The sequence below is a fragment of the Podarcis liolepis genome, assembly GCF_965112155.1.
Source record: "Podarcis liolepis genome assembly, chromosome: 9".
NCBI lineage: Eukaryota > Metazoa > Chordata > Lepidosauria > Squamata > Lacertidae > Podarcis > Podarcis liolepis.
Window position 1 is genome coordinate 55,117,149 of NC_139564.1, and position 25,133 is coordinate 55,142,281.

At 43.6% G+C, this 25,133-nt stretch overlaps 1 protein-coding gene across 10 annotated transcripts in view; it reads right to left on the reverse strand.

Annotated features, from left to right (window-relative positions):
• Positions 1-25,133, reverse strand: part of DLC1 (DLC1 Rho GTPase activating protein) — a 264,082-nt gene that overhangs the window by 19,724 nt on the left and 219,225 nt on the right. For all 10 annotated transcript variants that reach the window (XM_083459741.1, XM_083459739.1, XM_083459737.1 and 7 more), the window contains 5 exons: positions 18,235-18,306; positions 14,724-14,805; positions 7,711-7,774; positions 1,709-3,129; positions 165-341 (listed from right to left, as the gene is read on the reverse strand). In XM_083459741.1, coding sequence (XP_083315867.1) covers positions 165-341; positions 1,709-3,129; positions 7,711-7,774; positions 14,724-14,805; positions 18,235-18,306 — 1,816 coding nt within the window. The remainder of the gene's footprint in view (positions 1-164; positions 342-1,708; positions 3,130-7,710; positions 7,775-14,723; positions 14,806-18,234; positions 18,307-25,133) is intronic.

Here is a 25,133-nt window from a genome sequence, read left to right on the forward strand (position 1 = left end):
TTTTACCTATTCACCTATGCCAAAACCCCAAGTCTAAGCAACTTTCAAAGGCAGTGCACACCTTAAAAAACATCAACTGGTTTTTGGCAGAAAGGAATGAACACTTTATGTTCTACTGTTTGTAGGCTCTGACTAGCCTCCCAGAGATGTTTGCAGCTCCTTACCAGCTGAAGCCATGTTTATTGGAAGGTGTATATTTCTCCAAGAGGGCAGTTAACTTCAAGAGGGAATATTTCTGAAGAAGGTTCATCTGTGCCACAGACTGGCAGTCAATCTGTAGCAGTGCTGAGCTTAGGCTGGGTCGATGGGAGCTCTGAAAGCTGTGCCACCTCATTCTGTGCCTTCAGGAGAGGGAGAAAGAGAGACACATAATGGTTAGAAGTCAAATGGAAAGCCAGGCACCTGCTGTACCATTTGCAAGATCTCACATGTTGATGACATTTGGAACTTAAGTACACCTTGCACACTGTGTGTAAAACATTGCAAGGCTAAATTTGCCAAAGTCTGTTGCATCTATTCCCCTCAGAGAGCTTCAATTTCCAGTGTTTCCTGGAAAGAGGGATTGATTGCTAAACCACTCTGGAAATTGTAACTCTTTGTAAGAAATAGGGGTCTCCTAACAACTCTTAGAACCCTTAAAATAACCGCAGTTCCTAGGATTCATTCAAGGAAGCCATGATGCAGAAGAGGAAAAATGCTTGCTCTGACTTGTGGGTATTTGACAGGGCACTTTCTATAACTCCTCAGTTGGGCTAACTGGGCTTTTTTTTTGTTTTGGTATTAGTATTTTTTGCCATAAACCAGTCCAGAAAACGTGTTTCTAGACACAGAGCTATGTAGAATTTTCCAGTCACTACCACATGTATTTAGGATTCTATAGTCACTCTTTGTATATACAGCGCCCAAGAGTAAAACTGCATCTTCAACTCAGAACATGATTATAATAGGACTGCATTTTTTAAAAAAAGGAATGTTGTAAAAAGGGGTTTTTATTGTCAGGCCTTTGGGAAACAAGTTTTGCTCCTGCCGATTATTCTATAGCTTGCTGGTGCCTTTCTGCCATGTTTTTTGGTTGTTGCTTTTATTTGCGGTACTTTTGTGCATGCCATTTTGTGAAAATCGCAGTTTGTGATTTATAATTGAAAAGTGCCATGAGGAGTTTTTATGCAAATGGGTTTTAAGGGTTATGGAAAGGGTTCTACTGAAACATCTTGTTTTGGTTATATGCTACACCCTTTGGGCTCCTTAGCCTTTTTTGTACATTGGTTGAATACTTCTTGTAGTATGTGACTAACAGGCCAAATAAACACATAATAAAATTAAGATTCCTCTTTACATCCCATCCTCAAATATAAAAGCCAACATGCTGTTGAAAAGCATCACACTTCCTATGTACGCTGTATCAATACAAACATATATATGTATCTATAGCCACACAAGCATGCATATACACCAATATATATACAGTGGTACCTTGGTAGTCGATTGGCTTGGCTCCAGAACAAAACAGCTCCTGAATGCTGCAAACCTGGAAGTGTTTTGGTTTGTGAACGTTTTTTGGAAGCCAAACATCCTACACGGCTTCCGCTTGAGTGCAGGAAGCTCCCGCAGCGAATTGGAAGCCAAGTCTTGCTTTTGAACCGTTTCGGGAGTCGAATGCATTAAGTTCAAGAACCAAGGTACCACTGTAAAGTCTGTGTTTACTGACCTGTTAGAACGTGTTAATGATGCTCCCACCCCCGAGTCTCTTCTTTCCTGGATCCCTGTTGAGTCTTCCGTATCAATCAAGGAATTTCCTGTACTGTCAAGATCACTGGGTATTGTCCTATCATTGTCCACATCGAGGAGGATCTGCTTGGGAGACGAAGGGCATGGGGACACTGAATCTAGGGCTGAATCAGAGTCTCCTTCGTCTGAAAACTTCTCAGACCACTGGTTCACAATTTTCTGCATGCCTTTGACATGATACAGGATGTCATCGAGCTCAGGAAAGAGGTCTTCGTTCTCAAGGCCAGCCAGGTCCCCCGTGCTGGAATACAGGATAGATCCGGGCACGTTGTCGTAAATGCTAAGGCGGCTGCACATGGAGCTGGAAGAATTGCGCCTCTTCCCAAGGCTCAGGTCTTTGGAGCTGTCAGAACTGTTCTCCCTCCTGAGGGCGAGATGGCTGTGGCCGTGGAAGCTCCCCGTTCTCCAGTTGACCGAAGTGCTGTTCTCCGAGGGAGCAAAGTTACCATTGGAGAGGGCTTTGGGGAAAGTCCCAGGCTTGTGGTCTTCCGGAATGAAGAAGACTGTGTCTTCAGCAAAGCCCTCCCTATTTTTGAAGTTCTGCTCCATGACATCGTTGAACGTTGATTGGTTGAAAGGATCAAAGCCTTCCAGGTACATTCCCACTCTTTTATTGTAGGCGCTGAGGCTGCGCGTCCTTGTGATGGGGCTTGGGGTGCTGACAGCACTGCTGGTTTCCGACTGGCTGCTACTACTGCTGGTCTGGGTGGAATTGGAGACGCTTCTTTTACGTACCATAGGGATGTTGATGTGGTTGCCATTGAGGGTGGAGATCTCCACGCAGTTTAGCTGCTTCAGTTTCTCTTCATCAACGCCTTCTTGCAAGATAGGTCCGCTGATGATAAGACCAAGCTTTGAAGGAGCTTTGCTTTTATTACCATGGTGGGAGCTTTTTATTTTAAAGCTCTCCATCCTCTTCAAGAGGCTTCTCGTTTTGGACTTGGCATTCTTCTCGTTAGTTTTCACGTTGAAATTGAAGTTTGACAGCTCTTTAGGAGAGGGCAAGCTGCTGAAGGAGTCCTCGTTTGCCACGAGGTTGGCTGAGGAGCCAACACTGATGACAGAGTTGGTTCTGGTGGTGGGCGCTTCGCTCTGAGAAGCATCTGGGTGGCTGCTGGTGCTGTGGATGGAAACTACCTCCTGATGTTCGGTGTGGTCAGTTAGCAGGCCTCCATGACTAGCTGCACTGCTGAGATGAGCCGCTTCTGGGCATGAAGGATTCACATCCTGCTTGGGGGGGAAGACGTCAAACTCCTCAAGCCTGGACCACCTCTTGCTGTCCCTCTGGAAGGTCCACTTGCCACTTATCGCACAAGGCTCATCTTCATCCGAATCCTCGCTCTGCAATGAAACAGGACATCCCCAATGATTACAAAAAACAATGGCAATAAAATACTTCCAATGGCAATACAGTTCATTTCAAATCAATGTTCTCCCAACTAACAATGACCTACTGATGTGAACACTTTAGTATTTTCTGCTCTTTTTAGTAAGCCAGTGGATGCTGGTTGTCAGTGTGATAATCCAAGAAGATCATTAGAAGAGCAGAGCCAGTGTAGAGTTGTGCATGCAGTATCAAGCTCTGTCTGTGAGACTAGGCTTCATATCCCAACTCGGATGTTGGCTGCATGTTACATGGAACTCTGTACAATGGAGTCCTATCGACTTTTTCTGCTCTTTTTTATTTTATTTTAAAGAAAGCATCAATTGCCACATGATATAAGAAAATCAGCTGGAAGGGGCAAAAGAGGGAGATCCCCGGCCGCGCTCCCTTTAAATAGGTCAGGCCACCCCCCCAAAGCCAGCCAATTGGCTGGCCAGGGGTGACGCGCCCAGGGAACCCCCCAATCGCATGGGGGCTGGGCTCTAGCCACCACACGTGTGATGGGAGCGTGAAGCCCGCAACCCCACCGCCTCTGGAGGGCGGAAGTGGCTCTAAGAATTAAAGCTTCTGAGGGGGTGTGGAACAAAAGGATGCACTTGCAACAGATGGATATAGCTTTATTAATATGTCTGCAGGCAACCCATGTCCCCCTTTTGCTCTCTTCCAGGTGCAAAAGGACCCATATATCAGCAGTTGCGTGTCAACTGAACACACACAAAATGGTTGCTGCCTTTACAGCAAAAGAAGACATGGCAAAAGAAGACATGGCAAAATCTCCTTCACATTACAGCCATACCTCGTTTTATTGAGCTTTGCAGATAGTGCTCCTCATGAGGATGCGGGTGTGGATGCAGGCATGCCAGTCATTTCCAGGAAAGGAAAGGAAATCCCCCCTCCACCACCTCCCCCCGCTTCTGGCCATGGGAAGTAGAACTGCCTACGCCTGGACCTGGGGTTTCCCCCTCCCACCCCTGCAGTCGGGGGGGGGGGGAGGGAGGTGGCTTAATAGTATAGTGCAAAAATTACTTTATATGCGCCGGGAAACCAAAAGAAATGTACGACTTGCTTTATTGCTGTGGTCTGGAACTGAACCCACAATCGCTCCGAGGTCTGCCTGTACAAAACTTTCTGGCTAGTGTAATTTCAAGCTATAATTTATTTACTCATTTGGACAACTGACTGGAATTGTGTTGTTGTAAGGGTTGCTGGCCTCATGGTAATACAGTCATACACTTGAATATGCTTCAGGTTGAGCGCTTTCGGGTTGCGCTCCGAGGCGATCTGGAAGTAACGGAACGCGTTACTTCCGGGTTTTGCCGCTCGCGCATGTGCAGACGGTCAAAATGATGTCACACGCATGCGCAGAAGCAGCGAATCGCGACCCACGCATGTGCAGATGCGCAGTTGCGGGTTGCGTTCGCTTCAGGATGTGAACGGGGCTCTGGAATGGATCCCGTTCGCATCCTGAGGTACCACTGTATGTAATCTCATTTCCTGAGGAGGGTTGGGGGTTTTGTGTGTTTTACTGTTATCTTCATCGTGTGAAAATGATAACTAACAATAAAAATAATAAATAATGAAACCCAATGTATGCAACAAATAAAAACTATACTCAACATGAAACTGCTTTGAAAAAGGACAAAAAGCAGCTGGGAGAGGGGCAGATTATGAGCGTAGAAACAGCAGGGTGAGGGGGTGGTTCATCTTCGCCACACTTGGTATTTCCTCACCCCAAACAAAAGTTTTGTATGTAAAAGACACCAGGATCAATCCCTGGCATTTTCAGGCAGGTCTGAAATCCTGCGATAGAACTGGTTCTAGCCAGCATAGACAACAATGAGCTAGATGGACTAACGGCCTGATGGACTAATGGGTAGAAGACCCTTCCTAAAGGCTAGATTTTCCCTCACTAGGATTTTAAAAGGTGGGGAAAGACCTACTTTTTGAAATCTGCCACTTGGAGGTGGGGATCTCTACAGAATAGGGGGCTGTATCACAACAATGTGGTCCTTTCCCTACAAACAGTCATGAATTTCAGAAGCAGCAAAGTGCTTGAAGACAGAGCAGTGTGTTCCATGACAAGGTGCTGAGATATATATATGTGTGTGTGTGTGTGTGTGTGTTATGCATTTGAAACTTAAAGAAAACAGCTTTACAAAACAGAAGGAACTACACCAATCTTTCGGTTTCTATGTGCTGCCACTAGCCCCTGTAGATGTTCTATTAAGTTACATGAGATACCATTTAGATCAGTGGGAAAGTGCGGCATGCATAAAATGTTCCACTGGTGCCAGCGAGGGCAGGACCATCCAAGCCCTGCTCTTTTGTTTATTTTCCCTAATGCAATTAAGAGGCAGTTCTGAATGGTAGCAGCTTAACTCCTTACTGATCTTAAAGGTCTTTCAAGTGTGACTAATGAGGCCATGTGGGAGATTGATGCAGGTTGATGCCTCCCGGCCTCTTACCATATCTTGTCGCCTCCTTCCCTCAACTCAGCAGCCATCAGTATACGAGGACCTCGAGAAGATGCTTTTCAGGCATTGCTTCAGGCATTTTAAATATTTGACTTCATGGAACTCGGGAGAAGCAGAAGCCAGCTGTGGGTGCACATTAATGCACGCCCAACATGACAATGGCGTGCACTGATTATCTTCCAGACGGTGCTCAAATGAGATTTTGAACGTGGAAGATCAGCTTCAAGTTTTTAAAACTAGAAAGCTAGGGCAGCATCAAGACTGCAGAAATGGCTCCTCCACTTTTTGCTGACATGGAACAGCACGTACAGTGCGTAACTTACTTATTTAGTTGCTATACCATCTAATAATTTTATTTGCGGTATTTCTTTCACACACTGGTGCACAATATAAAAACCAAACAAAGCTAAGAGTCTGTTTTTAAGGGGTAGGGGAGGACTAATGAGGAGGTATAAGCTAAGAAAGGAATTTCTGTTACATACCTCAATTTACTTTCTCCCATTTTCTTGGGGAATGTTCAATTCTCTTGAAAGTTTAGACTGATTTTTCCCCTTAAATGAATGGGAATGTAACAGTTTCAAATCTATTTCAGATACCAGATTTCAGCCACTGGATAAGGCAATTTCATTCCTCTGGGCATTTGGGAACAGAGGAAGTTCAGGTGTTCATGCTGCTGTTTCTAGGATTGGGTAGGTATGTTAATGTTTCAGATGGAAAAATGTATGAAGGTGGTTTATATGTAGTTATTGAGGCTATGCAGAATAGATGTACGATGTAGAGTGCTGCCCAGTCACGTACATGAAGTCTTGCACAAGATTATCACAATGTGCGCTTGTGCTAAATTCAAGTTGTGTAGCAAAATCTTGTTCTTGCACAACAGTCCGCAGAACAGTATCTCTGCCAGAATGTCTTGTGTTGGCATATTGCTCAATCCAACCCAATGTACTTTACTGCTTTAAATATGGATATTTTAAAAACTAGCTTACTATTGCCAGCCACTTTGGGGACTTACTTTGGGGAGTCAAAAGCAAACGTTACAAAATTTGTAAACAAACACATTTTCAAAACAGTGACACTTCGGAATGGTCCCATGATTGCATTCAGAAGACTGCATTCAGGGGATTGCACAGGCAGAGGGCCTTCTCAGTGGTGGTGCCCGTCCTGTGGAATGCCCTCCCATCAGATGTCAAGGAAATAAACAACTATCTGATTTCTAGAAGACATCTGAAGGCAGCCCTGTTTTGGGAAGTTTTTAATGTTCAATGTTTTATCGTGTTTTAATATTCTGCTGGGAGCCACCCAGAGTGGCTGGGGAAACCCAGTCAGATGGGTGACATAAAAATAAAACAACAACAACAACAACTCCTCATGTAATACTGAGGCAAACTCAGTCTGCAAGCCCAGTCTGCAAGCCCCACATGGGGCAGAGGACTATCTGTATTGGCCATCTTTAAGCAACTGATCAAAAACAGCCTATATAACATAGCGATGTGCCTTATAAAACTGTAGATTATTGTCAAGATGACTGAAAAACAAAATGCTGTCATTTCACATATTTGACATCTCTGGCAGCTGTGCTTTTTATTATTAAAAAAACCCTATTCAATGCAAAAGCGCCAAAATTCACACAGATTTGGTACCAGGATATCAGTTAACAGATCTTTACCACCATTCAAGATTCCATCTTGAAAAATAAGGACCATCACGCATGAAGCTTCCAGAAAGGCAGGTTTAATCCTGACAACTCTGTGCCCATTAAAACAGACAGTCTGTTGTTGAAAGAATATCAGTCTGACCAATGATGCCTTTTTTGCCACATGGATAATCATAAGGGAAGAGAATGAACAATGTCATCCTATGCATGCTTATACTTGGAAAGAAATGCCATTTTGTTGAATGGTGCAGACACAGTAAGTATGTTTAGGGCTAAATCCCATGCACACCTGCAAGGGAATAAGATCCACTGACATCAACGGGGGCTTGCTTCCAAGTAAACATATACAGGAAGCCAGAATATCAACCAATTCTTTACAGTACTGTGACAGATTCATCAAGGGCACTTACCCGCTTCCTGTGTGGACTGATCTCCAGCTTCATCATTGCACATTTGTTTAAAGTATTTAAACGCCTATGCAGGGAAGAAAGCAAAACAAAACAAGATTAACAGTAAACCTGTCATTCTGCGAAACTAACTATTTCAAATAAAAGATCATCTTGGAAGGTCTCACTAAGCTTATTTACATGCAAATGCCCCAAAGGAGAGCCCCAGAATAGCACATATGTTTAATTAACACCACGTTACATCAGCTGGATACCAGATTCTGTAGAGTGGTTGGGATGCAGAAGCGTAAGCGTAAGAAAAAGCTGTCCTGAAGCAGTTCCTTATGAGTCAGGACCATAAAGGAGAGCTTGTTCAGCCAGAAGCCATGATATGTGGGTAATTGGAGTGTGGCTCTTGCTCTTCTAATGGAAAACTACCAAGCCCTTCCAGAGACTGAACTTTCTTGGAATGCTGCGCTCTATGCATGCAATCAGGAGTTAAGATATTTTGGAATAAACCGTCTGCATCTAGCACGGTGCTCAAATGGCCTTAAGGAATTGAAAAAGAACACCTGAGAACTGCCAGCCATTTCCCCTTAATACGGTGCAATTTCACACAAGCTGGCTCAAAATGGACTTGGGAGAGATGGGAGAAATTGCTACTGCTGTTTAGCCTTATCGATTCAATTGCCTCCTAGAATATCTCTGTGTGACCACCTCCCTGATTTTCTTTAGCTCTCTCCTCAAAACTCGTCTTTTCCAGAACATGATCATCTCCGTAGTCCCTACTGTAACTAAGGCAAAAGGAATGTTCACATGTTACATTCAACAAGTGCACAATATGTTTATACAACAGCTGGGCCATTACAGTCACGTGTAATGCTTAACATGTGTAGAGTCTGTGTAACTGAAGTACAGTGGTACCTCGGGTTACATAAGCTTCAGGTTACATACGCTTCAGGTTACAGACTCCGCTAACCCAGAAAGAGTGCTTTAGGTTAAGAACTCTGCTTCAGGATGAGAACAGAAATTGTGCTTCAGTGGCACGGCAGCAGCAGGAGGCCCCATTAGCTAAAGTGGTGCTTCAGGTTAAGTACAGTTTCAGGTTAAGTACGGACCTCCGGAATGAATTAAGTACTTAACCCGAGGTACCACTGTACCAGTTTTCTGCCTCTATGTATGCACATACAAGTGTTGGTGTGAATGTAACCTGTTGATTTGTACAGCTCAACGATTTGTGTATGCAGATTGTACACACGTTTAATGTGAATAACTGTACGAATAAACAGCCAAACTATTTGCGTACACATATTGCACACTCGTTGAATGGAACATGTGGAAGGGTTTGCAGGACTGCTCACATGTGTTGAGGCAGCTTGTACCAGTGTTCAGTGTAACATCTGAACAAGTCCAGCTGTGATGGGAAGAGCATGAGGTTCTTAATCTCAGAGTTGTGGGTTCAAGCCCCATGTTGGGCAAGAGATTCCTGCACTGCAGGGGGCTGGACTGGATGACCCTCGTGGTCCCTTCCAACTGTACAGTTCTACGATTCCAAGCCTAATTTCTCCAGGGAATACACCCATTTTAAATGATCAGAAGTTACAGCAACAAAGGAACAGGCAAGAATAATTGTAATTTATCATGAATATTACTGTACATACAAAATCCTGGGGCAGAGGGGAAATCACTCTTTTCTTGACCAGATCAGACGGAATCCTTCTACCCGTATGTCTTTGTGTGGTGCAGCTTACTGAATCTGTTTTCATTCCCTCCCCCTGCCCCACCTTCCAAGCTAAAGCCTCAAAGAAGAAAACTAATTTCCCACACATCAGGTGCCTAGATTGTTCATTTCATTCTGTAATATAATTATTTTCAGTATAGCTCCGGGAGAACTCTGCTAATCTATCCCCAAAACGAAGAAAATCAGATTACTTTTCTCTCTCTCTCAAGGTTGTACAATTTTTCTCATAATTTTACACCAACACACAAAAATTAAACAAAAAGGATTGCTGGGTTGTTATTTTAAGTGCAAGTGGTTAATTAAATAAGCTTACCAGTAAAGATACTACTTCTTTATTATTTTTATTAAATAATACAAGTTACAAAGTATAAATAAAAATGTGCACCCCGCCCTCGAGCCCATTCCATTGTAACTATCTAACCTCCCAAAATTTCAGCACCTCTTGTGATGGCTTGACCACTTTCCGTTTTCTTAGTACAAATACCTTCCATATCTCCTCAGAATCATTCCTCCTCCATATTCCCTGTCTTACCTTGATAGCACACATTAATTTATCATTAATAGCTATATCTCACACCTCTTTATACCATTCTTCCATCTGATAGTCACCTTGACCCTTCCACTTCCTAGCTATAATAACTTGTGCGGCTGTCAATAAATTTGTGAGCAAGTATTTCATAGCCTGCGTGCCATCCACCCTGTCATAAATTGATAACAATGCTACCTCTGGACTTCCAGTCAGCTTTAACCCTGTGATTTCTGTTATCTCCTTAAACACCTTTTGCCAAAACATTTCACTTGACCACAAGAGATGCAATGCTTTGGGGTCAAAGTACATGAGACCTGGCTCAATTCCGGCATTACCCACTAGGACACAACACTACTACAGTTTAGCATAGGGGTGGCAACCTTTTTTGGGTCCATGGGCACATTTGCGAACCAGAGAAGCCAGCTGTCACAGGGGCCCTGTGGCAGGCCACATTCAGTCACACATGTATGCTTCACCAACTGGAGAGAAAAATGAACAGGAGATCCTACACTGAGATAATATGAGGGGCAAGAGGGCTTAATCTCAAGAGGTCTAGAGCAGGGCCAGCCAATCCAGATGTGGATGGACTAAAACCTTTCATCATCCATTGGCCATGCTGGCTGGGGCTGATGGAGATGGGAGTCCAACAATATTTGGAGAGTACAATGGCTATGTTGGTCAAGCAGGAACCTGGAGTTAAATAAATGTAGGATCTCCTGATTCAGTTTTTCACTTCTTCTCCAAGTGAGAGGAATGGAGGAGAGAGTACAGAGGACCAAGGTCTGCTTCCAAAACCAGGAGGTGTCCCACAGGGACTGCCTTCCAGGAATCCCTAAACATGTTTCCGTTTAATTTACAAAAATTATATAAAATAACTAATTAAACTTCCGATACATCAAATGAAATTAAGGGGCAACATTAATACGGCTTGTGCATGCCTTCCTCCTTAAAAATACAGTGGTACCTCGGGTTACAGATGCTTCAGGTTACAGATGCTTCAGGTTACAGACTCTGCTAACCCAGAAATAGTACCTCGGGTTAAGAACTTTGTTTCAGGATGAGAACAGAAAGTGTGTGGCGGTGGCGCAGTGGCAGCCGGAGGCCCCATTTAGCTAAAGTGGTACCTCAGGTTAAGAACAGTTTCAGGTGAAGAATGGACCTCCAGAGCGAATTAAGTTTGTAACCAGAAGTACTACTGTAATGGAAAAAAGGGAAAGAATCTCCCAGTTTGGATCTCCAGGTTTGTTTTACATAAACATTTGCACATTTTACAGCACTGGTCCCCACATGGAGTTTTCTCTAGTTTCAACCTGTTGCATTTAACCAGCCCAACCACTTTGATCTGTCAGAGAAAACATATTTCCAGCTGGCCTGATAAGAGCTTTGATTTCACCAAGATTATCTGTAGCCTGCTCTTCAAAATAAGACCCTTAGGCAGCTGAAATAGATAAGTGTAGAGACGGTGAAAACTATTTCCTTGGAGGTACCTTCAGAAGTTTAAACATACACTTTGCAGAAAGGCAAACAGAAAAGAAGCAGAAAGCTAAACAAAACAACCCTTTAAAATGAAAGAAGGAAACAACATAGTAAGTCTAATTTTAAGATCCCAGTTTTAAGAGTGAACATTCAGAGCAGGGTTTCCCAAACTTGGGTCTCCAGCTGTTTTTGGACTACAGCTCCCATCTTCCCTAGCTAGCAGGACCAGTGGTCAGGGATGATGGGAATTGTAGTCCAAAAACAGCTGGAGACCCAAGTTTGGGAAACCTTGATTCAGAATATAGCTACACACACACACACACACACACACACACACACACACACACACACAAACACACACACACACACACACACACACACACACACACACTCTACATATATAAGAGGAAGATTGTAGTGCAGTAGGAGAACATCTCATTGGTAAGCAGAAGGTCCAGGTTCAATTCCCAGTATCTCCCAAGTAGTGTGACAGTGATCCCTGCCTGAAATCCTGGATAGTCACAAGCAGTCCTTGTAGGGCTAGATGGGTCAATGGACCAATACTAGGCTAGGTGGACCCATGGTCTGATGCAGAAGAAGGGAAGGCAGTTTCCTACATCATTATGTGTAAAGATCTCAAAATCGATGCTATACTATTTGGGAATCACCACCAGCAACATAATGATACTGGAGCTGGCATTACAATCAGAATAACTACCTAAAGGACATTTTCATCCCCCCTAACATATTAAGTGCATGGAAACCAACTGCTGGCTGAGAAAGGTATTTGGATGTTGCTTAGCAGCTGTGCACACTTAAAGGGGTAATCTGGTACGCCCTGAAATGGATGTTGTAGCACAATCCTAGACATATTTAACCCGAAGTAAGTTCTGCTCAGTTCAGTGGGGTCAACTCCCAAGGAAGCAAGTACGGGGTTGTAGCCTAACAACAAAAACATTTATCCATGTGGCTTAAAAAACAACAACTTTGCCTTCTACTAACTCTAAGAATCTAAAAAATACCACAGCAACTTGCTGGAAGCTGGCTTCTAGAGAAGAAAAAAAAAAGAAGGAAGAAAATCTGGAATCCTGACAAAAACAAGAACCCACAAGATTCATGTTGTTTGCATGCCGTTGTGTTAAGTGATTTTAAATCCTGCATAATCAAGTGTTTAAATCATGCAGGCACCCCCGATGAATAGGGGAAGATCCCTGCTTCAGAATTTTACCCTATCCTAAACTTCTAGGGAGCTTTGGGGGGGGGGGGGGAGGAAAGAGGACCAAGACAATGGGGACAGGGCTTGCCAGCCTGAGCCCACCGTCCCTTGGTAAGTGACAATCACAAAAGAAAACAGAATGCCTGAAGAGGTAATGGTGAAAACTGAGATATATGATTATTCCTAATCCAAGCTGGGGTATTTATACCATTGTTATTTCATGGAGAAGACAAACTTAACAGAAGGGGAAAGTGCACACAATGGCATTCCTCAGCCGCACTGCAAACCCAGTTCCCTCCTGGTTTCAGTGTTTAAAAGACACTTGCACCCAAAACAGCAAATCAAATACTGGTCCAGTCCTCAGTCTAGGACCTCGCCACTCACTACTGCTGCTGCCCTTTCTTCAGCCGAGGAAAGACAAAATGCCTGTGCATAACTTGTGAAGCACCTTCTAAGTGCATTCATTCTATCAAGTTTACAGCAGCAAAATCAAGTCCTGTAACACACTTGACTGAATGAAGAGTGTCAATGCTTGGTTAGACTTGGAAACACAATCTGTTTGCAATTGATGAGACACATTATTAAACAGAGGAAAATGACTTTTCTTTTAAAAAACTCCTAAATCCATTTATGACGGGGGTTTTCTGCAAAATGTTAAGACCTACACACACTGAGTCAATCCATTGGCTTACAAACATTTCACTTTTGTTGCTGCTGCTTTGGCTGAAAACAAATTTAGAATGCATCCTTGAGACATTCAAACTTAGCACAACATATTCTTGTCTTGCAAGTGATCACCAGATAAACCACAAAGGCTACAAGCTCAGAACCGCAGTCTTTAAATGCTATGACAATATCAGTTTTCCAAACACTAACCCCCTTGGATTAACTTGCAAATCACATTTTGCAAATTATGGTAACAATCAGAAGTCAATACTGTTCATTTCACCAAACAGAATATGAGCATGTCTTCTGAATGTTGTTTCCTTGAGTAAAGGATTCTCCAGATAGATTTCTCCCCAACCCGCCCTCCCAAAAAAGGAAAGAAAAATGATTTCCTTTTCTTAAGGGTTGACAACCATGCAAAATCCACATCTGCATTTATGTATCATGTTAAAAATGACTGGTTTTATTATTTAGCATTACATGCTCACATCCAAAAACGTCAATTTAAGACTCCTCACTGAAGAAATTTGCAAAAAATAACTTTCGCCCCCTAAAATGGCACACCCTAACTTGATTGCTTTGAGGCTGAATGGGTGTAAGAGAGATTCAGAGGGAGGTTGCGCAATCACACACATTTAGCCTTGAGTCCATGGTGGCAGTGTTCAAGTCCCAAACAAGACCTTGCAGTAGTTCTGAGTCAGGTATTGCATTTTTTAGCTGGAGGCAGAATTGGTGACTGTCCATGAAGCTGAATCTAAGAAGATGGTTTCTTCCCATGGTATTCCAAGTACAGGAACCAGTGCCGAATTTACGTTTAAGCTAAACAAGCTATAACTTAGGGTCCCACTCTCTTGGCCCCCCCCCCAAAAAATAAAGGAAAAAAACTGGATGTACATTTCTAAAATGTAAGATAAAAAACAAATAAAATAAAACCTACATACAGCAACAGTGTTTTGTGTTGTGTAGGCTCCTATGATGTAAATAATGGGCCCCACCTGCTAGCCTGCTCCCTAAAATATCACTTGTTTGCTCATTTCTATATATAGGGTGCCTACATTCTGCACGGACTGGTTGCATGGCAACATGTGCAAATGGCTTTAGATACCTATTAGGTCCATACATTACCATTTAGCATATATTCAACACAAAAAACAGGTATAATTTGTTGTTGACAAAGGACAGCTGGACATATAAAGGGCCTCATTACCTTCAGTAGCTTGGGGCCTCATCAAACTTAAATCCAGCCCTGACAGGAACGCAGAATTCATTTATGATGAATATATAGCAACAAATGCTTTGGATTTCGGAGAATATTTGGAATAGACAACCAGACAATAAAAAGACTGGCGCTGACCCTACCCTTCCACTTGAAAGTATCCTTTTTTTGAAGCAATCTTTCCCCCACATACCTGCACAAAGCTTCAATGGCGTCTCTGTCCAGAAAGTCATGTTCTCTCTTGACCGAAGAAATGTCAATGGGAAATATCAGATCTGCAAGAATCAAGATGGATGGGCAATCAAAAAGAATGCTGTTCCCAGAGATAAAACTTATTTCAAAGCAACCGGCTGTCTCCAAGACATCAGACGCAAGGGACCGGCTCCTGCAAGATAAATTTCCCTTCATACTGCCTTGAATGGGTGACAGGAGCCTGCTTCTCATATGGAACCTTTAACACACAGGACTGGCAACTGAAAATTCCCATGTGTCACAGGAAGGAAAAAGGGTGGAGGGAGAGCGAGCAAAGCACAGAGGAGAAAACCAAGTCCACAATTGCATGAGCGGAGAAAAACCTTACTGAACTTTAAAACAAACAATTTAACGTTTTGAGGAAGCTTTCCAGGAGTCGGCATGCGCTGCATTTAGGCAATAGGTTAGTGATTCCAAAAGCACTGGAAGGCAATGATGTGGAGAAATAAAACACAGCCTTGAGAGTAGCCAAGCAGCTATCTTTGGATAAACTGACACTGACACTCTGTTATGAAGAGTTATGAACTGAACAGAGGGGAGAAACAAGCTGCTAGGAGCCTCGTGTTGTTTCCCATTCCCTGAAAACAATGCAGCAGGCCAGGCCTGCTTGTTGGGGACCTACCACCCATCCGCCGTGTCTGGTGGTCCACAAGAGAGCTGGATAAGCTTCTCCTGTTTGTGCTGCCTGTCTGGGATTGCAGAAACAGGGGCTTGTCAAGCACCTGGCAGGCCGCAATAGGCGGCTGGTGGGCTGTGTTTGCTTTCCCAGTTGTGGAGACCTGTCTTAGATAAACACTTGGGGTAGGGTGGGCGGCAAGGAGGAAGCAACAGCAGTGGCTGGAGTCTGGAAATCTACAGCTGCTTTGCAACTGAAACAGACATTTTTTTTTAAAAAAATTTGCCACTCTCTACAGATTCCTGAACCGGCAGATGGGTCGATTTCACATTCCTCACACAGCCAGAACTCCCCACCGCTACAGCAAATGGTTCTATGTAGGACATCTCAGGAGGGCTTTCCCCCCAGGCCCCATGCTTGACAAGCATGAATACTCTATTGTGTAAACTTTTACCTGATGCAGAGCAAGGTCTCTTTTGCGGCTCCTGCACGCCGAGAATTGGTATGATGATTTCTATCATGTGAAGGGACAATCTTTTGACTTTAGGGGTGGCCCACCACCGAGACCATAGAACACCGGTCCTGAAAGACCTACATTGGCTCCCAGTACGTTTCTGAGCACAATTCAAAGTGTTGGTGCTGACCTTTAAAGCCCTAAATGGCCTCTGCCCAGTATACCTGAAGGACCGTCTCCACCCCCATCGTTCAGCCTGGACACTGAGGTCCAGCTCCAAGGGCCTTCTGGTGGTTCCTTCACTGAAAGAAGTGAGGTTATAGGGAACCAGGCAGAGGGCCTTCTCGGTAGTGGCACCTGTCCATCAGATGTCAAGGAAATAAACAACTATCTGACTTTTAGAAGACATCTGAAGGCAACCTTGTTTTGGGAAGTGTTTAATGTTTTATCGCTTATTATTATTATTATTATTATTATTATTATTATTATTATTATTTGGTTGGGAGCCACCCAGAGTGGCTGGGGAAACCCAGCCAGATGGGCAGGGTAAAATAAATTCTCCTTCTTCTTAAATGGGAAGTTAGCATTGACATAGTGTAAAAATGGGCAGTCTGTGGCACTGCAGATGCTTCTGGATTCCAACTCAGCATGGCAAATGGCAAGGGATGACAGGAGTCCAACAGCATCCCAATAGAGGTTTTCTACCCAGGAACGGACTCTGGTAATCTTTCATAATACGGCGCCCTGCGTGAGGCCAAAATGTGGCACCGCCAAATGGACCTTCTCAATTTTGCATCACTGACAATGTTTACATGAGCATTCCTATAAAAAGGTTATGTCTTTATGCACAAATCATTATAGCCAGATCATGTACATTCAGACAAAAAGTTTCAGCCCTCTCTACTGAAGTCCTAAGCCAGGCTTGCATGACTTCCAACTCACCAAGCCAAATATGGTTCCTTTGGGGGGACTCAAGAAACCTCCTGTTTATCCTTCCAGAACCACAAAAACAGGGCACCTTGGGAGACACAAGCCATGAATTGTGGGCCCTGTTTGCCTTGGTGAGTCATCAGCCTCTCAGACCGACCACAAGCTAGCTAGCTAGAAATGCCATGCGTGGCAATGGAACCATGAAACTAGGTTTGATGGGGGAGCGTTTGATTATTTATATAAATTATGAAAATAATAACCAAGAGGTTTAGTATGTGTGCACATCCTTCCATTAGAGAAAGGCTTCCTAGAGATTATGCACCTTGGCAGAGAAAAGGAACCAAAGTGTTCAAGAAAACCAAACTTGTCCAAATATAGGATTTTGAACAAAGGAGTTGGACAATAGCAAGAGCTATCCTGCACGCTGATTTTCTTTTTTTAAAAAATTACTTTTCTTGGCTCTGTGTCAGTACCAAATGTGAATAACATAATAGAAGGAAACTCAGTTGCTAAACAGATAAACAAAAGCATAGCCAAGTGTTGTCTCTGCAAGGGCTATTAGCGCCACCGGTTGCCAGAGCAGCTGCCAATTAAAGCCTTTCTCAATGGCTCATCAAGAACATGCTTCGCACTGCTGTAACTTCCACCACTAAATAATGAACTATCACTATGCAGTTATAACGAACAGCTGGGGGGAAGAAGTGATGCCGAAGTGTTCTGGCAAATCTGTAGGGACACAGTACCAACAGATTTAACTTCTGTCAGATGCACTGAAAAAATGCACCTATGTGCACCTGTGCAGTGACTTCAGCTCCCTGATTCTGCCTCTTACTTACCTACATAAGATCTGTCCTGCCTTTCCCCAGCTGGGCGCCCTCTAAAAGCTTTGGCCTGTAACTCCCACCATCCCTGACTAGTGGTCCCGTTGACAGGGGCTGATGGGAGTTGGGAGAGATGCAAAAGAGAGATAGGCTGATCTATCCTATTTGGAAATACCGTATTTTTCGCCCTATAGGACGCACTTTTCCCCCTCCAAAAATGAAGGGGAAATGTGTGTGCGTCCTGTGGGGTGAATGCAGGCTTTCACTGAAGCCTGGAGAGCGAGAGGGGTCGGTGCGCACCGACCCCTCTTGCTCTCCAGGCTTCAGGAAGCTATCCGCAAACCTTGGGAGTCGGTCTCCCAAGACTTGTGGAGACCTGCCTGCATCCCGAAGCCTGGGGCGTGCTGTGCAGCGGGCCCCGGGCTTCAGGCAGTTATCTGCAAGCCTGGGGAGACCGGCACGACTTTTAGGGTGCACCTAGTTTGGCGGGGGAATAATTTTTTTTCTTTATTCCCCCCCCAAAAAAACTAGGTGCGCCCTATGGGCCAGTTACCGCAAAAAATACGGTAACAGCGATGGGCCTAAATCACTTTAGAGGAGCAATGACACAGAAAGCAGCACTGTTGCTTACCTTCATATAGCTGAGCGTATTGTGGAAACCCTGCTGCACGCAGCCAATCACAAGCCTCTTTGGCCTCGATCTCTGGAAGATAAAGAGAAGACAATTCAGAGTTGAGATGTGCAAAGCAAAATGATTCCCCCCTCCTATTCAATTTTTTTTAAAAAAGAGAAACTGTGCTTCAAAAATATGCATATATTCAGCAGTGACCTTGGAGAAATAGAAATTATTTCCCAAGTGCTATTATTTCAAGTTTTGATTTCCTTGTATATTTTCACAGCTTAATTCTACTACTTAAGAACGCTACTCCAGATGTACTTGAAGTGACACCTTAAATTTTCAACGTGCTTAATGGCTGCAATCCAGAGCTATGCATTGGTGCTAGCGCAGTGCTCTCACAGAGCTACAAAAGTAAAAGAGGTGCTTTTCATTGTCTTTTGGGGTACCCGGGTTGGGTCAGAATTGCTGGCTCGTAACTTCTTTGCAGAAAGAAACCTTGGTAAAAGTATATATGTATTTTAAAAAATTAGATAATGCCGGCTAAATTAACACCACTGAAAACTTCCAAATAAAAATGAGCAGCATTCAACAAATCATATGGCTTTTGATACTATGATTTTTCAGACTGAAATACTTAGTGAAGCCAATAACCAACCTTTCTGCATCATGTAAATAATACCGACAAACCTAAACCCTGAGAACAAGTGGCACATTGTTTTACATTCGCTCAACCACACGTTCGCTACCCAGGTTAAAAGTGGAGGAAGACTGGAGGTCTCCACGGCATTTACGAGTGACTCAGTTTACATACCGCTTATTTGCTCCAAGTATATATATTTTTTGCACTTCGCTCCTTGAAAATATACTATTTGGCAGGCTACAGCCATTCACAAGTATGCACTGGAGGCCAGGAGAAAGGGAATACGTGCAGATCGTTGAGTTACATGCTCTGTTTTCTTATCAAGCATGCCAACACGTCTAATTAATTTGGGTTCTGGTTCCAGGATACAGACGAAGGCTGACAGGTAAAAAACTTGGATTAGCTGAAGAAAATAAAAAGCTCCAGTTGACCCCTCAGGAGCCTTGGTTGTACTGCACCTCTCCCAAGGTCCTAAGTCAGAACTTAATGGAAATTTAAGTCAATTCCAACAGAAAGGTGGTGCAAAAGAAAGAAAAGAAAAGGATATTTTTGCTCCCTTTTAAACTACGACACAGAATGCCAACTGTGCCAGCTATTGGGAGACGCAGCTGAAAGGACTCAAACCCACACAGGGCATCTGAAAATGGCAGCCAGACATCTAATGGGGGTTCTGCCCAGGAAACAGTATTTGAGGGCCTCTTTGTGGGCAGTTTTAGTCATGCTCCTAATGGAAATCTGACCTGCCCCTGCGCTGCAGTTGGCAACAGGAGCTCCCAACCTGCACCTTGCTATTGCTGTCTATGAGGGGAAAAATACAATTCTTTGGGGGTGGGGTGGGTGCTTTAAAGGTATGATAAGTACATAGCCTAAACCCCTTGATGTGGCTTGCAAGTAATGCGATTTATGCACTGTGTAGTTGGGCCCCCAAATCTGTCTAAAATCTGGCACCTTGAGACATTTAAAGGTTTCATGGTTGGGCATATTTGCTGGTCTGAGCATCTGAGAGAGACCTGATCTCATATATCCCCCTAGTCTTGCTCCCTCTCTACACCTTCCCCTCATATCAGTCTCAGCTAAGACTATAGGTGGGCAGCCTCAGGACCGGGGGGACCTAATTTGGCCCTTCAGGCTTCTGGGATTCTTCTCAGGCCACGCTCTCTCTTTCCAGACCTGTTTTTTATGTTCCTGAGGTACTTTTGCCCAGACAGAATGTGCCCTTAGATGCTAATCATGCATTCATGATGTGTGTAGAAACTAGCCCACAGATATGTCACAAATATTGCTTGGCTCACCTTTGTCTCTAACCCTGCCCAGCACTGTCACATGACCCCAAGGTTGCCCAGAAGTGAACATGGCTGCCTGCCTGACAAAAGTTCACCATGTCTGATTAAGGCAGGCAAGACCCCCATTTCCGAAGCCTTTCCTTCTACTTCATGGCAATGCTACAGAAAGACTTTCCATGGAGAGGATAACATTACTCTGGAAGTGTAAATCCATATTTTTCTTCTAGCAAAGATCCATGAACAGAAGCCATCAAGGATCTAGTAAACAATGGGTGGATCTTTGCTGGAAAATCTACATGACCTTTCAAGTATAACAATGGTGGTCTTCCATGATACTAATTCCAGCAGTGTAACTGGGGCCTGTTCCATTATTTTGGAACAATTCCTAATTATGCTCTTAGAGAAACACATGGGCCAGCGCAGAGGGGGTCAGGTAGGAGTAAAATATGGGTGGGGGGAGGAAATATGGCAGCAACCAGCTTCAGGCCTGATCTTCTCTGAAAGTCAATTAGGCTCATAAATAGTTGAAGCTTCATTTATCTCAGAATGGAAAATCATAAAAGCTTCCCATGTTAGAGAGTTAATTTTTAAACAAAGAAAACAAAACACCCAGCTGCCAGTAGCAATTTTCTACAACTTCCTTTCTTATCACATACTATTATTTATTGGGTTTACAGCCCTAAAATATTTTTAAGTGACTAAGGCTGCAATCTTATGCAGTGTTATCTAGGAGTAAACCCCAGGAAAAACCCTGCAGGATTTACTTCTGAGGAAATATGCATGGAATTGTAGAGCGGAAAGGGACCACGAGGGTCATCTAGTCCAACCCCCTGCAATGCAGGGATCTTTTGCACTATGTGTGGTTCGAACCCACAGCCCTGAGATGCTCTACTGACTGGTTGGGTTGTAAGTGTATTGACTAAACTGGGCAGCCAGACAAACCAACAAACCAACGAACCCAAAGACAACTGGCGGGTAAGATGACATGCAAAACAAAATTGGTACTTTTAAAAAGTTTTCCCCAAGTCTTAGTTTGTATACAAAGCAAGAATTTAAAATTTGTTTACAAATATTCCTTAAATTCCAAGAGAAATATTTTCTGCTCAAAAACGTTTTGGGTTAATAATGGCACCTGCCACTAAGATTCTGGTAGGGAACAATCAAACTCTTGCTGGTTATATCCATCCTTGGCCACTTTTAGGTAGGATGGAGGCAAAAAATATAAGAGCCTTTTGCAAGCTACATTGATCCGATACGATTGCTGCAGTATTAAGGAGCAATCCTATGCATAAGAAGCTGGCATAAAGTTACACAAGATCCAAACCCCGTTCAGCAGAGGCAAGTCAGAACAGCCCCTGTTGCCATACCCGCTGCCTGAGATTTCACAAGCCTGCCTGCCACTGCCTGGTAACCCTTCACAGAAAGAGCTTTTAAGTCCTCTGCCTTGCTTACTAGATTTTGGGCGGTTACACAAGGGTTCTGGAGGATCCTGGAAGAACTCACAAGGCTGTCTTGAGATCCCATAAGATCTTGGACAGCCTCACAAGATCTCACGAGAGCCCCCAGAACCTGGTATGCAAGGTTCTCTAGCCCCCTTTCTATTCATTTATTGGTGACCAGCGTAAAGCTGCAGTCATATAAGTAAAATCAGCATAAATTGAGATCCTACTGTAGGATCCTGTTCTGGATTGCCAGATCACGTGACCAAGCTGATCCAGCCTAAATCCCCATACTGCACTCTTTTTTTGTGCATGAAGTAGCGCCTCCCCTAAGCAAATCTTCCAGTTTAGGAAGAGAGATTTGTTTTCCCCTCAGGAACAAAGCAGAAACAGCTCAATTTCTCCTCCCATGCCCTCAAAAGCTGGTCTATATGTTGAAATAAAGGCCAGCTTCTCTGCTATATGGCTGGGTACCATTACATATTATGCTTCCTAAGGCACCATAGGTTTCGAAAACAGACACTACGAAAGGAATTCCTAAGCGTCTCTCACTTTTTCTTTCATTTGATAATGTCTTGGCTATCTGGTCTGACACCTAAAGCTTTTCTTTTTTTAAAAAAAAGCAGCAACAACTCCCTCCTCCATGCAAACAGAAACTGTGTATTCGAAGTCCTGATTATCTGGGTTGATCTGTGTGCCTGAGACTACCCTGGAGGGACTGCCACTGTGGTGAATCCAAGTAGTTTTTGCTAGCTAGTCCTCACCATCAACTCTATGATGCCATCACTGTCCCTGCACACATCCTCTGCCACCTCACAACCTGATGTTGCCATACTACAGCTACTGATAAAAATTAGGGTCCTGCAACATGCTGGTTACCTCTCACTTAACTAAGATGTGAGTCTAGACTTTGCCATAGCACTGAGGGGAGGAAGATGAGAATTGATATACAGTCTGCCTGGCCCTTGCTTTCATTGAGATAATGGCTTTGTATTCTGAAAACTAAATGCACACCAGAAGTACACAAAATTTAAACATTGCCACAGAGCCTGAAGATGTGTTGCAAATAAACATAACACCTTTGTCTCATTGGTTCCATCTCTTCCACACACTCAAAGAGTGTATTTCAGAGTGTGTCATTCTATCATCCAGCCAGGTGTTCCTCCGTTACCATATAAGCTTTGCATACTTCACTAGTGAAGTCAAACTAATACACAGATGCCTCCACTGAGGCCTTTTCTCTCTAGTTCTTGCCAAACATAATTAAGACATATTCCCCCTTCCTTCAAAGAACTTCTCCTCCCTTAGTTAGCAGTGTGTGGTGTTTTCCAGGAATCAAATTTGCTTTCTAGCAAGAAAAAGCCTGGATGGCAAAAAGAAGAAGGAAGAATTAAATTCACTCAAGCGTCCCGTGATGATATAGCAAACATGACTGAAAGAACAGTATGCCCAAAAAGGGGAAGAGCTTTTTGCAAGCTGTGGATGATGAGAAATGTGTTCACTAGATAAATTAGAATGCTATCATGTTTAAACTATACTGTGCCTCCAGAAACCACAAAGAATACATTAATTTTATCTTTTGCATTTATATTACGGCCCTTGAGAACCATCCGGACACCTCACACAATTAATCACAGCTAAAGATAATTATATCCAATCAAAAAGGATTGAGAAAAAGAGTCATTATTAATTAAAAATATGACATCCTACTTAGAACTAGGGGCAGAACGGAGGAAAAGTGTGAAATTTAAAGTACATGAATGAAGTAAAGATGCAAAGAACAGGCTTTTGGGAATCCATTTTGTGGTAAGAAGATCATTATTTCGATCTTTTGCCTGCCTTCGGGTAGGGAACAACCCTTTTATTCATCTACTACACACATTTCCTCAATGATTCCACCACCACCACCACTCTGCAGCCAAGGTGGTACAATCTTGATGTGACTGTACCATGTAAAAAATTTCATGAAGGTTGCTTGTCCGAATGCTCCTGTCTGTCCATAAAAATAAAGCTCCATGTTTGAGTATTCAGCTGGCCAGCTCAATCTGAACCAAGAGGAAGGCATTTTGGGAGGGCTCACAGTTCTGACTTACTATCCGGTTCAGATGTGGTTCAACTGGCCCAAGTGGATGGGACTACTTGCATGTCTGAAAGAATACTCATGAACTTTGGAGTGGCCGCTCTCACCAGTGGAAATCTCCACAGGCCCTTTGAATTCAGAGAGCATTCTTGTCTCATATTACAATGCATTATAGACATACACTGTGTCACATGTACACTTTACCCGTGAGCAACTACTTATGAGGGTTTAGCCAGCTGTACCATCTCTGAAGAGTTTGTTTCCAAAAACCAACTACCTAAAGGAAGTAGAGTGTCATCCCATATGTTGATTTGCTTATATAAATAATGGAGAAAACCAAGGCCTACTTAACGTTTTGAAAGAGAATAGAATATCAAAACATTTTCCTTTACATATACACAGTATAATATTCTCAGAAAGTGTTACAAAAACAGGAAACAAAGAATAGTAAAATAAATAAAGCATAGAGCCATTTGGAATATGTTAAACCAAATGGATGCTGATGAAAGGATATTCATAACAGTAGAGCATGTTATCACCTTATAAAGTGGGTTGACCAAATATGAAAATAACCCTCAGCACCCAAGACAGAAGGGACACGGGTGGCGCTGTGAGTTAAACCACAGAGCCTAGGACTTGCCAATCAGAAGGTCGGCGGTTCAAATCCCCGCGACGGGGTGAGCTCCCGTTGCTCGGTCCCTGCTCCTGCCAGCCTAGCAGTTCGAAAGCACGTCAAAGTGCAAGTAGATAAATAGGTACGACTCCAGCAGGAAGGTAAACGGCGTTTCCGTGCGCTACTCTGGTTCGCCAGAAACGGCTTAGTCATGCTGGCCACATGACCCGGAAGCTGTGTGCTGGCTCCCTCGGCCAATAAAGCGAGATGAGCGCGGCAACCCCAGAGTCAGCCACGACTGGACCTAATGGTCAGGGGTCCCTTTACCTTTACCCAAGACAGATAGAATGAGAAAGCACGCGATGACATATGCACTTTGCTTTTCCAGAGGATTTGGATAGAAGTTGGATCCTGGATAGAATTAATGTGATCCTTGAACAGCACATAGAGCTGAAAGAGGAAGTGGGGAAAGCATAATTTTCCCAACTTCCTCCTTCAGCCCTATGCATTTTCCAAGGGAGGAGAAGGTAACCACCTTCACTAAGTCATGGCTAAGTCATGGCCAAGGGAGAGGTGTGGATCTCAGAGCTTGTGTGCACCAGGGGAAGACTTTGAGGCTGCCACCCATGTCCTGGATTAGAGGAAAGGGTCCCATCTCATTATATTCCTTCCTCAACTCAACATCAACAACACAGAGTGTTATAGCCTGGAATAAAAAATAATAAAGGATGTCGGTCTTTCAGGAGTACAAGGGTAAGTGGCCCTCCAGATGTTTTCGGACTCTGCCCTCCAGATGTTTTCAGACTACAATTCCCATCATCCCTAGATAACAGGACCAGTGGTCAGGGATGATGGG